The 16,213-nt window shown below is 37.6% G+C and overlaps 1 protein-coding gene across 2 annotated transcripts in view; it reads left to right on the forward strand.

The window, feature by feature from the left end:
- Positions 1–11,002, forward strand: part of LPCAT1 (lysophosphatidylcholine acyltransferase 1) — a 277,273-nt gene extending 266,271 nt beyond the window's left edge. For both annotated transcript variants that reach the window (XM_073630841.1, XM_073630842.1), the window contains exon 14: positions 78–11,002. In XM_073630841.1, the coding sequence (XP_073486942.1) occupies positions 78–265 (188 nt within the window). In that variant the 3' untranslated portion in view covers positions 266–11,002. The remainder of the gene's footprint in view (positions 1–77) is intronic.
- Positions 11,003–16,213: the final 5,211 nt, after the last annotated feature.

Raw genomic sequence — 16,213 nt, forward strand, 5'->3', positions numbered from 1 at the left:
TCTCCTTTTTAAAAATACAAGTACTAACTTGCATGTCTGTGTGTTTTTTTTTTTTTTTCGTTTTTATCTTGTTTTAGAGGACTTTGACAGATTTGCAGAACTGAACCCCAATTTTGCTGAAGACTATATTTATCCAAATATGGTGGACTTTGAAACTCGTATAGACAGCCCTTCTCCCAATGCTCCAAATGGCTTCTGTACTGATTTTACACCTGACAACATGGAGGAGACGCAGTACCACAGTGATCAAAAGAAAACAAACTAAAGCGGGACCTACTTCTCCCTCTCCTGGTGAGGGGCTTATGTGTATTGTACCTCTGAATATATTTAGACTCATCTATACACAGTAGTCTTTTGTTTGTGACAATTTCCATTTTTGCCCAGCATTCATCTATCTTATCTTTATTACAATCATAAGGTGTTTAAATTGCAGAAATTGCGAGTGATCTATACTCACTGTGTACTGAAAAATAAACAACTGTCATCAAAAAAATCTTACAAAAGTGCCTTTTTCTATGATGGATTCACTGGCTGCTTTCTGACTGACTAACATTCTATGATTAGGTAGTCCCTCCATGCTTTAGACAGTGGATTGTGAAAGACAAGGTCCACCTTGCTTTAAAGTCATAGGGACAAGAGGTCTGTCATTTTCTAGTTATTACTTTGTAAGTTTTTTTGATACATGTTGTGTTGGGATATATATTTCATCTGCTTTGCAAATATATAGTTGCACCATTGTATAGCACTCAAATTTGATAATTTCTGAATTTTGGTGTGCAGAATTATATTTCATGGGCCAGTAAATATAAAATAAGTTTGTTATTCTCCAAAAAGACTTTGTAATCATGGACAAATAAAGTTTTAGCAGTGAAAAAAATTAGAGACAAAAGTAACTTTGGGAAGAATTAAAACGAAATTCCAAGCAAAGAGCTAAATGCACCTTTTAAAATACATATATGGGAGCTGTATTACCTGCCAAAGGACATGATCTCTGTTGAATCAGTCCTGCCAATGGACTTTTATTTCTGTCCATCCAGCACAACCAGCCTAGTGACATGACTTTTTCTCTGTTGCAGTTAGGCAACACAACTTATCCATCTTGCCTGCCCCTAGTCTGTAATTGGAGAATGAATTGGCAAAAAGAGACTCAAAAGGCCAGCCCTCTGCCAGTATGTTCCTTGTGAACATATGTTATTGTTGTGTAGTGCAAGCCCACCATTCCAAGTCTAAGCGCTGATGTGGAGGGGATAACAAGAGAGTGAAATCCATTCTAATTCATGCATTTATCTTGCTAAATGCATACCTACATTCATTAGTGTTTTTTTAACATCTTCCTGGAGTCCAGCTTTAAGATTTTCCTTCCCTTGGCTGACTTCCTGTCTAGTAATTACTGTTAACTGGATGACAATGTGAAATAATAAGCCACATAGTAAGTTACAGTAAATACAATATTAACAGTGCAGATTTATGTAGATTTACATTTGCAAGTGAGAATATTTCACACTCTTTCAGATGGGAATAACTTGTTTTGAGTTTATTGGCCCTTTAAAAAAAAATTCCTGTGCAAACATCCAGCGCACACACAAACATTTAGTATGTTTTCAATGATTTGTACAATGTGTGCATGTAGAACAGATTTTTAACTGGTGTGGAATTTATAGTGCACTTTGGTGAATAGTCGTTTTAGGTCAATGTATTTTTGTGTTCACTTCATTTTGTTGCAAAAGCAAACTATTTTAAGTGACTTTTTTGTTCACTTTTCCTACAATTCAGATATATGTAGTATTATGAACAAAGCAACTATTTTATAAATGGCAGGTTGATTATATGGATTGGAAGTCTTTCCTCTTGTATACTGTTGTTTACATTCAAATATCTGTGCTAATTGTGCTCAGTAGGATAAAATGTTTGCAGATTTTCTTATATCCTACTTTCTCTGTTTTTTCAAGAATGTCAAAAATTGTACATCGAAAACCAGCTCCACCTTTCCAATGAATTTAGTGCTCTAAATCAGGGATCTCCAAACTACGGACCCCTGCTTGTAAATCATGAAAGCTAATTATAATTATTGCAAAAAAGAACCCGTTTCTTATCTTGTTCAGTTGACAATTGCATGGCCTCTTGAAGCATGTAGTGTGTCCATTGGGAAATCTTCATATTAACTTTTGGCTATGTGTGACATCAAAGTGAACCTGCTCCCAAACACTAAAGTATTTAGAAGCTGGAAAGGCACTTTGTTACAAGCCCTTATTCATCTCTGTATCTATAAGCATTGTATATAAATTCACTTTAAATTAACAAGGCAAGCTCTGTGTTTTGCTATGAGTGCAGATCTTTACAGGCTGCCAGCCCTCTAATAAAACGGCCAACTGGTGTTTTTGTGAGTTGTAAGGCCTGAATTCCAACATTTGGGGCATACATCCTGGAATGTATACAACTTTAAATGCCTGGTCTTTGTTGTAATCTTTGGGTATTTTTGAGAAGGACCAACTCCAAATTAAAAGCAGCTAGAGTGTTCAATTAAGGCTTGTTGTAAAGGTTCTATACTGTTAAGAATGTGCAAATTAATGACCATATATGAGCATAAGTGCACATTACAGTAACCCCGTCAATACAGGATTAAAATAGAAGACATATCTGGTAAAAGAAACTACTGTATATATTTACCTTTCCCAGGTCTCGTGTTGCTGCTCCCTGGTTGCTGCAGGTATTCTACACTTCCAGGCATGTAGAATATGTGCTCCCCAACCGCACGCTGGGGTCCATTTCGTTGATACATTACTGCAGGACTCATGAGGAAAGGGAGGAACCACTGTAGTTCAGTGGTGAAATTTTCCAGTACATGCAGTAAAAAATAAAAATAGTGAAAGTACCCTAAAGTCATCTTCTAAAAGCAGTTCATATAGTCCCTCTGTCCTGCTTACAAAAGATATTGCCCAGGAGGACAGTCGCTGCAAAGGCCCAAGTTGGCAACGTGATATAGTGACATGATATACATGCTCTGCAAAACACAATAGGGCAACACAAGGAGGTATTGTGCTGTATGTCTGCCTGTATAGATTAAGCAAGAGGCACTGATGTAAGTGAAGGGTGCTGCCATTAGTGGACTCTCTAAGCCATTGAAGCACCGGAAGTGGCAGAATCGCCACTGAACATTAAACTTAGTGCCTGATATATGGAGAATACTGACTGCTGACCATTCACATAAAAACTGAGGCACATTGGCCATTGCTAAGGTTTGCTGCCAAGTGTGGAAAAAAAATTGCCATGACTTTTACTTTACGACAGACCATTATGTACCACTGCTAAATAGGAAGCGGCCTGCATTTGAGTAAATATAGATGCCCCCCCCCCGTCCAGGACTAGTTGCATAGTAAACATAGAGCTTTTTTAACAATCACATTATGATAACACTTGCATTCAATGTATCACTTTCATATATAGATATAGATATATATATCTATATATGAATCTCTTAAGACAAACATCCTGGGGATACCCTTTAAGAAATACGGACTGTTAGGTCCATGTAATTATTATTATTAACAAATTTAAATGGCTAGAATATGAAGGTTACTAGGTTTCAGGAGATCAAAATTTAAAAGGGCTATGTCTTCAGAACCTCTGCAGCAGTTAACACAATTTAAACGTCCTGTTTATCATATTGCAGGATATTGCATAAGCACATAGGAAAAAAAAACTGTCCTACCTGAACTTCAAGGATCGAATTCAATGAAGGTGGAAATCTGATACTAAGACTAAATCTTCTGCTGCCTATAGGTGAACTCATTTTGTATCTCTTAGGCAGTGAACCTGTTATTTAGTAGTCTCCTTGTATACAGAGCACCACATTGAGCAAAGAAAGGATGTACTGCAGCTTCAAAAGGCCATGGACCTCAAATAACAGGACTTTCTGCTGGTTGTAAAACCTTTTGACTGACTGAACAGATTTTTACATTTGTAACCAATCATTACACATTGAGGCAGCAATTTACAGAAGGATCACTCAAATTCAGAAAATGTAGTTCATCAAAACCTACATTTTTGAAGGAAGCACTCTATGATCCAAATTATCATTGGAAATGGATGCTGTTGTGTCAAGTTTAACATGTGGTGGTAATATCAAAATGAGCCATGTGCTAAATGCTAGGTGTCAAGCTGCCAAATAACCTGTTTTATAAGAAACCTCCCTTTGCCAGTGGCTTCCAGAGTATGATGAGAATAGGCATTTCCCATAACTGCAGCTCTTGAGCCCTTGAGTACTATTGGGTGGGGTCGTGCACACATCTGCACAAATAAAAGTATTTGCATAAGATGTAAAGGCTGAGGGAATTTTCTTGCAACACTGGTATGATCATGCACTGTATGATGCCTACCAATCATTGGCTGATATTTTTATTACCAGTACTTATCTGCTTTCATCACAAGGCACAATAGACTTTCAAATATTTGGCAGTATACAGACTGCAGTACCCCTTAGCTACCAATTAGAAATTTTTGTTGTTAGTACTTTGATTAAATTTGGAATAAGACTGGTAGCTATGGGCAGTTTCATGCCCCTGTTATTTGTAATCTAAAACAAGCCACATTTGCCCCTTTTTTTGTGACTTAATTGACAAAGGTTGGCTCAGCACACCTATCTGTATTTTCTTATATGTAGATGATCTCTTTACTGATTTTTTGTTATGCATTGAAATTAGTATGCTTTTGTAAATCCATGTAATTTTTTTTTCATTTATGGTGTTCTTGGTACATTGTAGTTTTTTTTTTTTTTTTTCTTAGCTTTTAAAGATTAAACAAATGCTCAAGCTTTTATTATATTAAAATTAAGGCACTTTTCCCCATTACTTTAGAGGGAATTTCTGTTAACAAAGGAAAACATCTTCTCAGAAGCTAGTGATCAAAGCTGCCATTGCCCACATCATGGGCCTCATAATAGAGCTGGGTAGCAACGGTTTAACCACCCTGCACCAAATCTATTAAGTGCAGCCCATGATTTCACATTGCTTTCATCAAAACCTTCTGGGACAGGTGTTCTTTTCATTGACAAATCTCATAAAATTGTTTTTCTTATAGTAAATGGTGTTTTGATTGTGCTGAATGCTATGGTCCATGAATGTTTTACATTAAGATGTCAGTGAAGAAACCTCAGGTCGAACATGTGTGGATGCAGCAAGTGAAGTTTAAATGGGTCTTCATAAGCTGTGCTTTGATGGCTCTTCTGCAGTCCATTTACATATATTTTAATACTTTCACCCTTTGGGTTTGACCATGAACATTCGTATGCAGTTGACTTTTACTGGTTCCATATTATTGCTATATAAGAGATCTCAGAAACTTAAGTTTTCTTGAATCATTTTTCTTGCAGTTGTTGCTGTGAATTTACTAGGATAAAATAGTTAAGGTTTTTACTATGTTGCCGATTGTGGGTATTGGGTTTCCTCTTTAGAGCTTGCTGTTGTAGTACTCCTGAAGAAATTGTGTGCTCGACTTTCTTAACATTCCCATTTCTTGTAAATCTAAGAGCACACACTTAAGCTGAACAAGTGATTCATTAAGAATGTGCCCCTGTTTGATGGGTCCATTGATGTTCCTTTGACCTCAAATAGCTCAAGATGGAATGTGCTTAGTACATTGAACATAGTATTTGAGTGAGGGATGGAGAACCCGGAGAGGTGGCACCTACAAAAATGTTTTGCGTAACAAGAAAAAAAAAAAAAATGATCTAACATGTCTAACTATATTTCTAATACACTTTCAATGTGTGCATTTCTATAAACTGCATATGTTTGTTTCTTACAGATTGGCATATTTAATGTTGTGTACAGCTATGCACAACTTATATCATTTTTTTTTCTGTTACAAAGTATTTCTGCTGTATGGGATTCACTGTCTTTCTGTTTTTTTGTTTCTTAGATTTTGGGAATTTGAACTGATCCTAGTTTAATTACAGACTGTATTCAGCAGTTTCTTTGGCAAAAATAAAATATTTACAGTACTTTTGCTTCAGGTTATTTTAACCACACAACAGAAAATGGTGTGTTCTGATGTTAATTTGCCCTGGTTTATTTGCTAGCTCAGCAATGGCCTTTTTTAGGTTTGGTTCAGCTGAACAGATATGTTAAATCTTTTTATTCCAGAAGCAGTTCACGAGTTTTTAACTGATGTCTTGACTCCAGCTATGTGTCTAAAATAGCCCCCTCTTTTTTTTAAGTGGTTTTCCAAAGGATTTGCATGCAGTTTCCTCATAGCACTACAAGGTTTTTCCCTTACTGCAGGCCATTCTTATGCTTCTGGTAATACTGCCATCCCAAACCCAGGCAATGTAGGATTTTAGCCTAGGCTTACGCATTGGGGTCCAAACAGATTAAGCCCCCCTGCCAGCATCCTTGCCACATGATTGTATTAAAGTGGTAGTAAACCTCACACATGAAATATGAACAGAGCACATCCTTTTACAATGTGTACTGTACGTGTCTGTTTCCAGAGAACTGAGTGTAATTTCTCTCTGCTGCTTTTCTCTGTTATCTGTATGAGTCAATTTTGATAGCTTTTCTCACCAAGAAATAATTGGGGATGGGAGGATAGCTCCAGCACACAGCCTGCTATTGACATCCACAGATGTGCATTTTACCATGTACTATGAGGAGGGGGGTGTTACCCTTCTCTCCATTTAGGGCTCAGAGCTCTCCTCAGTGAGCTCTGCAGTGTAAGACTTCAGATCCCTGCCCCCTGCTTTTCAGTGCTGAGAGATGCTGTGTGAAATGTAAGTTTTAGAAGGCTGTAGAGAAGAGATGATCAGGTACAACTTATGTAGGAGGATTTGTTTAATCTTTGTGTATCACCTGAGGCCAGTTACTTCACTGGGTATGTGTAGGGGTTTTCAACCACTTTAACTATTGGCAGATCTGTTACCAAAAACCATCAGGAGAGATCAACCTGTGCTCATCTTGATTACCACACTGCTAAAAGCTGATTTACCTTTTATCCTCATTTAGCCAGCATATGAAAGCAGAACATGCATGGTAAAGGAAACAAATGATGACCGACCAGGCTCAGAAAGGCCCCTTTTTCTGCTGAATGCAGTAAACAAGCTCTTCCATTGTAGTTTTTTTTTTTTTTTGTTTTGTTTTTTTTAGCATCACTTGTGGACATCTTGCCAGTTATACTTGGCCCTTAAAACATGCCTGATCTTACACCTATGTTTATCTAAATTTTAGTTTCAACTGGAACCACAACAAAATATTACTAAACTTGTAACTGCTTCTTTATTTTGATATATTTCTAATTTGGTTTTGTAAAGCAGGGTAATGGGGTAATAAAGATTGCAAATAGTGTTTATTACCTGTCTTGTAATATTATTTTTGCAACGGCTATTAATCCATTCACTGTGCCAGATATTAATGATGTTTCCTTATCTAGCACCCTTGTTGCCAGTCACCAGTGGCCTCTAGTTATATACAGGTGACAAAACGAGTGCTTTGGTACAACATTCTGTCCCAATAGAGATACCACTTTAGGCAGCCCTACACTGCGGCGAACCTGGCTGCCATATTGGAACAATGTCCACAGGGCCTGAACAAGCATGACAGAACAAGGCAGGTAATATATGAACACCGTTTGCGTAGATAGCCATATTTCCTGGTTTCCTATATTAAATTGTGATCATGTAGAAAACTGTTAAAGCCATAACCAAAAATGGCATCATAGTTCATGTTTTTTTTTTAAGAATTAGTCTTCCATGTGTGGAAACTGCATATTCAGAAAGTAACCTCTAATCAGCAGGACCTCAACACTTGGGGAGGGAGTGGTAAAGGGGTTTAGATCTCTTGCCTGCCAGAACAAATAAGTGATCTATAGCAAACATCTGATCGCTTTGGGTCAGTCCAATTCATACATCCGTACATGTAACTACCCTTTTGTTAGCAGTGAAATACTAACAGAAAGATATAAAAATTAAATGAAAACGTAAACGGCAAACATTTAGGATTCTCATTGTACATTCCAGACTTACTTTTAGATGATTCAGTAATGCAGTCAAAGAGCAGCAATGATATGTAAAGTGCCATAACCTACAGTAACCAGATTTTATAGTGCTGTGGTTAGGTCACTGAAGGAGATAAGTTACTTTGGGTTGCTGCATTTTAAACATTGTTTTTGCTCTTTTCTTGCATTGTTGAATGAGTGCAAGTGGGCTGGAAGTTGAACTTTATTTACTCTAACAATTCTCAGCCTGTATGTATTTCTGTATGAGCTGTGAACATGAAATGTTGCACTTTCTTTTATTTTTTGTATGTGATATGAAGTATTTTTTTTTAACTGATGGTCAAAGGGAAAGCCCTTTCATTGCATGAAATTCTAGAATGTTGCCTAAAATTTAACACTGTCACAAAATAGTACTAGTGCAGTATCCGATCAATTTCATACATTGTACAATATGTATTTTTCATCTTGAGTTTTATTGCTTTTTCCAAACCAGTGTTTTTTTTTTTGTTTTTTTGTTTTTTATTTAATTTGTTTCTAAAAGTAAATTTGTAATATCAATTTAAAGTGAACTGTGGTCTTTCCCAAACAAATCCAACTAGCAGTAGCTCAACAAAGCAGGCATGTCTGTAAATCAGGAGTGCCAGAGGCCTATACAAAGGGAGGCATTGCAATATTTAATGGGTGAGCATACCTGCTATAAAATAAACACAAAAATGATTTATTATGTGCTCTATGGGACTCGCATGTGGTAGACTGGATGAAGAAGCAGTTGGAATCGTGGGTGATGTCAGGATGCACCTGGGACCCACCAGAATAAAAAAGACTGAAGGATCTTTAGGCTATGGGGTGTGATTAAACAGGCATAATTTCACATCAACTGTTTAAGGCTGATTCCCAGCAGCCTGCACTCTAAAAGGTTTTGGGGCTGTGAGGGTCAGTATAATGAGTTGTAAGAACACAGTACAGTCAGGTTTTTTTTAACTAAAGTATCACAAAATGACATGTCATTCAAGTTTACATGCTGTAGCGTTAAAATGCTGTCGTGCACTGTGCTACATAAAAATGCATACATGCTGCAACACATCAACACAACATTCTGGTGTAAACAGGGCACAGCAAATTTTGACAACAAAAATGAATACTTTTTTAGTATTCGAATAGCTGCAATCCACTCTTACTGGTCACATGTTGCAAAAGACAGACTGTTGGCACATATGAAAAAAATCCTGTCAGATACTGCTCTAATGTATCATAAGTCCCTCACAGACTGTTCCATTATAAGAAAAGACTGTGTGCGTGGTGCAGAAGATTAGTTAGATTGCATGCAACAAAAGACTGTAAGGGTGACTATACATCTTACAGTCTGGTTGTAAAATTTCTTTACAATCTCTTTGAAATTTACTAAAACCATGTGATAAGAGGTAAACATAAACAATTCATTCAATTTGTACCAAATTAAAAAGCATAACTCACAACAATATTAACCAACAACTTACTTTTTCATCATGGCCACAAACTTCCCATATGTTTTTCCCACTGTTTGCTTGTTGCCACAGCTCTGGATGTACAGTACATCTGGGAAAGGCATTGCCTTCCATGGCCTCCCCTTAATTCCAGCACTGTTGGGAGCCCTCCTAATCCAGGTACAGACTTCCGGAATTCCTAGATGTTGCTTTATATTACAGAATGTAATTAGATGCCCCCTGCATTGAGGGGGTAAAATGTGGGCCAAAACACCAATAAAGAGCAATGTAGAAATATTGCAGAAAATGTGTATGAGAATTATTTTCTTCCTGGCACTCATTGGATGTTTTAGACCATTTAAAAGCCATTTATGTCTGCTTAGCTTGACTACGGTTAGTATGGAATGTTTGAGGAATGACCATTTCAGATTGAGTGAGACTACCATTTTTGAGCCCATCTAATTGATTATTCCATTTCCTAAAAATGAGTAATATCAGTGACTCTTTAACATGAAATATTTGGCTGAACATTTCTTCAGGTAAAAAAATGGGCTTATTATCAGAGTAGTATAGCTTTGAGGTATGCTAATAAAATCCAGAACAGTACAGGTATTTGTTGGTGTGGTGCTCCTAAACAATTTCATTGAATGCTAAGTATTGTGACCTGGACTTGAATATATGGTGATTCTACAAACACAAATCCATTGGCATTTCTAACCTAAACAAGCCTCACAATATTAGCACAAAATGTATCTAAATCTGTAAAATTCTACACTCTGAAGTTCTCTTTGAATATATATTTTGGGGTTCATAAAGAGGAATTTTTAAACATGAAAAAGGCCAGTCTTCTTTGCAGAGTAAACCTTTCTTTACAAAATGCAGCAGCTTGACTGTAGTGCCTTGACATACCTGTTCTTATTCATAGAAGAATCCTGAAAGTTTGCTAAAAAAAAGAAAAAGGGCTGCTCTGCTATCCCACAACACGCCGTTGGGTAGCATTGCGTCAGGCTGCCACTTTGTAGGCATTTTAGTAAAGAAAGGCTTACTTTATAATAGTTGCCTTCCTAGTTTTTAACCAGGATTTTACACCCTCAAGTATCTAGGCTTCCTTACTGTTTTATTAGAATAACATTAAATAATCCCTGGTGTTTTTTAAAGCCTGTACTGTTGGATAAACTGGAGCAGTGTTTGAGTAATTATTATTATAGCACTTTAATCATGTTGCATGTAATTAAAAACAGTACATCAAGATAGTTAACCACTTAATGCTGTAACATTTGATTTACTCTCATTCCAGAAGCATACCAAACTGCAAAACTGTTTTTTAAAATGCCTGCCATTGTTATGTGTTATTATTCTCTCTTGTTTTGCATTTGTTTTTTTTTAGGAAGGACTAATGATCATTTGTAGCTCAGTATACTGCAAGATATATTTATGTTGTGCTTACACTTAATATGAAGTTGGTTATACTGCACATTTAAGTATATTTTAATGTGACTGTCTAAACTCTATTTTTCAGTGTTAAGCAAATAAATTACAAAACTTGTTTTGTCTTTCTTGACTTCCTGTCTTTTTTTTTGGTTTTTCTTTTGGTTTTTTTGGTTTTTTTTTTTTACAAATCTTTTGGTTGTGTTGATAGCATTATAGTATTAAAAGATGGAGTCAATGATAATGTTGCCAGTAATGCTAGAAATAGTAAACTATCCAGTTAGTTTTTTTTTTTTTTTTTTTTTTTTACATACATCTGATTTGTGTTTTGATTGTTAGCAGCACAGGGATTTGTGTGTAAACACACAAGTCCCTGTTCTGACAGGGGAAAGGAGACATATTGTTTGTTCCTACTAAGTAGGAGCAGCGATATGTCTCCTCCCCCAGTCAGTCCTATCCCCATACAGTTAGAACACATCTAGGGAACACACATTTAACCCCTTGATCGCCCTCTAGTGTTAACTTCTTTCCTACCAGTGACATTTACACAGTAATCAGTGCATATATATAGCACTGATCGCTGGATAAATGTCAATGGTCCCAAAAATGTCAAAAGTGTCCGATCTGTCCGTCGCAATGTCGCAGTACTGCTAAAAGGCACAGATCACCGCCATTACTAGTAAAAAAAAGTAAATAATAAAAATGCCATAAATATTTCCCATAGTTTGTAGATGCTATACCTTTTGTGCAAAGCAATCAGTGTATGCTTATTGCAATTTTTCTACCAAAAATATGTAGAAGAATATATATTGGCCTAAACTGATGAAGAAATTTGTTTTTCAAAAAACATTTTGGGGATATTATAGCAAAAAGTAAAAAATTTGTTTTTTGTTTTTTTTTTTTTTTGCAAAATTGTCGTTTTTTTTTTTGTTTATAGCGCAAAAAAACCCCACAAATTTCATTTGGGTACAGCATTGCATGACTGCGCAATTGTCAGTTAAAGGGATGCAGTGCCAAATTGTAAAAAGTGCTCTGGTCAGGAAGGGGGTAAAATCTTCCGGGGCTGAAGTGGTTAAATAGCAGTCATAGCCTGAGTAAAAAAAAAAAAAAAAAATCTGTGCCCAGCTAGCATGCTGTGGAGAAGGAACATTGGTCTGTGCGTATATGCAATGGTTACCCACCAAGGGCCAACATGCCCCCTGGTAAGTCGGAGCAAGAATTAGCCAATCGTCAAATCTGCTTCCTGCTGATTTTCAAGAATTTTGGGTATGTGGACCTTTCTACACCATTAGCAAGGGTCCTTCTCTATAGCATGTTGACAAGGAACACGCTTTTCTACTTAAGTAGTGGCTGCCTAAGGAAAAGGAACTGTAATACTTTGAACACACTTGGTTTTAATGCACCTGAAATGTATTTAGCGGATTTAACCACCACCTCCCCGGCCTATAGTTATAAAATGGCAAGGCAGGAGCACTGCTATTCTGGGTCGATGTCATATGATGTCGTGCACCCTAGGAGGCGCCAAGCAGTGCGATCTTTGTCCCGCTGTGTCTGGTGGAACGCTGATCAGTGTACCCAGACAACTGGGCATGGCCCTGGTACTATGTGATCCCTGTGGCCAATCACAGTGATCACATGTCAGTTATAAACAAACAATGGCTTGTCACTCATAGCTATTGTGCACTACTGTGACCTATATGATTGGTCACAGTGAACACATAATACAGGTCCAATTACAACAGACCTGTTGTACCATATGATGGCTGTGACCAATCACAACTATCACAATAGTACACAATGGCACATGAATAGATGCCATTCACTAAGTAAAAATGATTTCTTATACAGTGATCATCACTGTAATAAGCAGTCCTAGTGTAGAAAAAAATCCAGATTTTTTTTTCTACAATATGGAAAAAAATTGAAAGAACCCTTTTTTTTTTTTTTTCTTTTTTTTACATACGGTCAACACTCAGTGCCCCTGATCACCGCTAGTCATATAATGATGCTGTACTGCTCTGGTGAAAGTATGTAAAAATATATCAAATCAGTCAAAGTTGTGACAAATTACAACTTCAAAAAAAACTGACCATGTCTCTTGTTAAATATATTGGGGTGTCTACTTTAAAAAAAGGAGTTGTTTTAGGTGTATTTGTACAGTCCTGGCACTTTTTTTAATAATCTTTCTTTATAAAGGAGGTACATACTAGACAGTGCAGAGCATAACGCAATGCGGAAGTCACACCAACAACAGTACACCTACATATCCTCATACAACATTTATACCTTGTGCGGTGTGGACAGTCAATCATTTTCCAACAGATGAAAAAAATACCCTGCATCTCCAATTTACAAGCCGACCTCAATGCACTGTCTAATTGGGCAACTATGTGGCAAATAAGGTTTAATGTTGATAAATGTAAAGTTATGCACATGAGGTCCAACAATATGCATGCATCATACATACTAAGGGGAGTACAACTGGGGGAATCAATGGTGGATAAGGATCTGGGGGTTTTGGTAGATCACAAGCTCAATAGCCTGCAATGCCAAGCTGCGGTTTCCAAAGCGAGCAAAGTCCTTTCTTGTATTGAGAGGTATGGACTCCAGAGAGAGATATCATTTTGCCCCTGTACAAATCATTAGTAAGACCACATCTGGAATATGCAGTTCAATTTTGGGCACCAGTTCTCAAAAAGGATATCTGGGAACTGGAGAAAATGCAGAGAAGGGCAACCAAACTGATAAGAGGCATGGAGGAGCTCAGCTACGAGGAAAGATTAGAGGAAATTAATCTATTCCCTCTTGAGAAGAGGAGATTAAGGGGGATATGATCAACATGTACAAATACATAAGTGAACTTGGTGTTGAGTTATTCACTTCACAGACGAAAAGGGGGCACTCTTTACATCTAGAGGAAAAATTATTGCTCCCATCACTACTTGTTTGTATTTCGTAATTTAGACCTATTCTTGCACCCAAAAAAAAAATGACAGCTGAAAGAACTTTACATTCTTATGTGTGTTGCACTCTATAATTCATTAAACTTTTAAAGTCAGAACCCCCTTCTAACTAGTCACTGTGGGGGTCATTTACTATAGCGCCAGGAAATTGCAAATAATAGTGCCAATTAGCCAATTAAAAGTTCAACAGGTGAATGTGCGCCTGAAAAAACAAACTTTAGTAAATTCTAAATCAGCGCTTATTAGCGCTACCGCGTATATGCAAATGCCAATTTCTACTAAGTTATTATATAGCACTGCACTGTAACCATGATCCATGTATGTGAAAGAAACATTTTTATGTGAGATGTGCTCTACCTCGTGTGCATCTATTGATGTATATTGCAATTAGTATTCCTAGTTTTTTTTTCCTTCTTTTGCTAACAAATGCAGTTATGAATGATTATTACATAGTAATGTCTGCTATTCTGTAAAGTTTCATGTATTAAACATTTAGGTTACCTATTTGTTGTATGTTGTTTTTTTTCATGTTTTTTATTTTTTAATTTAGTTGACTATAAAGCGGTAATTATTTATGTTCATTCTTTAATCATACTACACTATTATGCAGGTCTTGTACTTGGCACAATGTCTTAGTGGTCTGCTCGAATGTCTCCACAGCACTCACGGTACGAGTTGAAATAACAGCCAACCTACCATCCACCAGCTGTGTTTATTTTTTCAGTGCACGAGCGAATTAAAATAAACAAAGAAATGTAAACTGCCTGTTAGCTAGTGTGTGGTGTTTGGAATTTCACACCATAATATTATTGAATACTTACATACCATTGCATGCATTTGAAGAGTTAATATAATAGAATCAGCCAAATTAAAGTGCATTGGCTAATTGGCGTTCACCTATTTTCAGCATATGCTGCTTTGGCTAATAGTCATTTGCCTTTTTTTCATCAATTCAATCTTTTAGTATCTCTCTGTGGGATTTGAACCCATGAGTCCTTCAAAGCCTGAGTTTTTCAAGGTAGAACTGCTGACCACTAGCCTATTGGGCGTGGCACAATAATACATAGAAAATACATTTACTAGTGTTTGATGTTTCTTCGCCCCATGCTGTCTTCTCCCAGAGCTGTCTCTCCTGCCGCTGCCATCTTCTCCCGCTACTGTGTTCTTCCGTGCAGCCGGTTACCTGCTAATAAAAGAAAAGCCTCTTCTTCTGTGGCGGTCTTCTGTGGCCATCCAATAACGTCACCCAGAGAGTCCACTCCATGGCTATGTAAGAGACGCCACACAGCGGGTGACAACACAGCGGAGGAAGACTGACAGAAGAAGAGTGGATTTTTTTCTATTAGCGGGTAACCGGCGGTGTGGTGGCGGCAGGAGAGACGGCTCTGGGAGAATATAGCCCGGGGAGAAGTTGGAGGAGGGAGAGAGCGTCTAGAGAAGACGGCTCAGGGAAGAAGACGGCTCGGAGCTATTTTACAATAAAGGACTTGTCAAAAACCAGCTATTGATTTTTTTACATTTCACTGCTTTTTTTGGCAAATGGGTAGGGGTACGATGTACCCCATACCTATTCACATAGGGGGCAGGATCCTGGGAGCCCCCTTGTTAAAGTGGGCTTCCATATTCTGATAAACCCCCTGCCTGCAGACTGACAACCACCGACCAGGGTTGTCAGGAAGAGGCCCTTGTCCCCATCAACATGGGGACGAGGTGCATTGGGGCATGTGGCCTGGTACGATTCAGAAGGGGGGGTGCTCTCTCCCCCCCTCTCCTGACCTCCAGGCTGCATGCTCGACTAAGGGTCTGGTATGAATTTTGGGGGGCCCCCACGTCGATTTTATTTTACATTTTGGTGTGGGGTTCCCCTTAAAGTCCATACCAGACCCGAAGGGTACCCCAAGATGTTTTTTCCGTGATTTTTGGAATTCCACACCATAATATTATTGAATAAGTACATACCACTGCATACATTTGAAGAGTTAAAATATGGAATAAACCAGACAGATGTGCATTGGCTAATTAGCTGCTGAGTACAATGCACGCTTTCAGGAGGTGATGCTGTCAGTGGCATTTGAACTCATGGCTTGAACCTTTGAGGGCAGCAGGGCATACCGCTAAGCTACAGAGTTGAGCACGTACCTACAGAGAAAATACATTTACTAATGTTTGATTCTATGCAATAATGTTTTGCATTTCAGGTATTAATTTCATAGTAACAACCATGCTCGTGCTGATGTGGCATTGGCTAATAGGTATCCGCCTCTTTTCAGCATATGCTGCTGAGTCTAATGCAAGCTTTAAATAGGTGATACCATCTGTATGATTTTTAGCCATTTGAGCACAATTATATTGAGAACATACGTTTACTAGTGT

This window comes from Aquarana catesbeiana, linkage group LG05 (genome assembly GCF_042186555.1).
Source record: "Aquarana catesbeiana isolate 2022-GZ linkage group LG05, ASM4218655v1, whole genome shotgun sequence".
In the NCBI taxonomy this organism is placed as follows: Eukaryota; Metazoa; Chordata; class Amphibia; order Anura; family Ranidae; genus Aquarana; species Aquarana catesbeiana.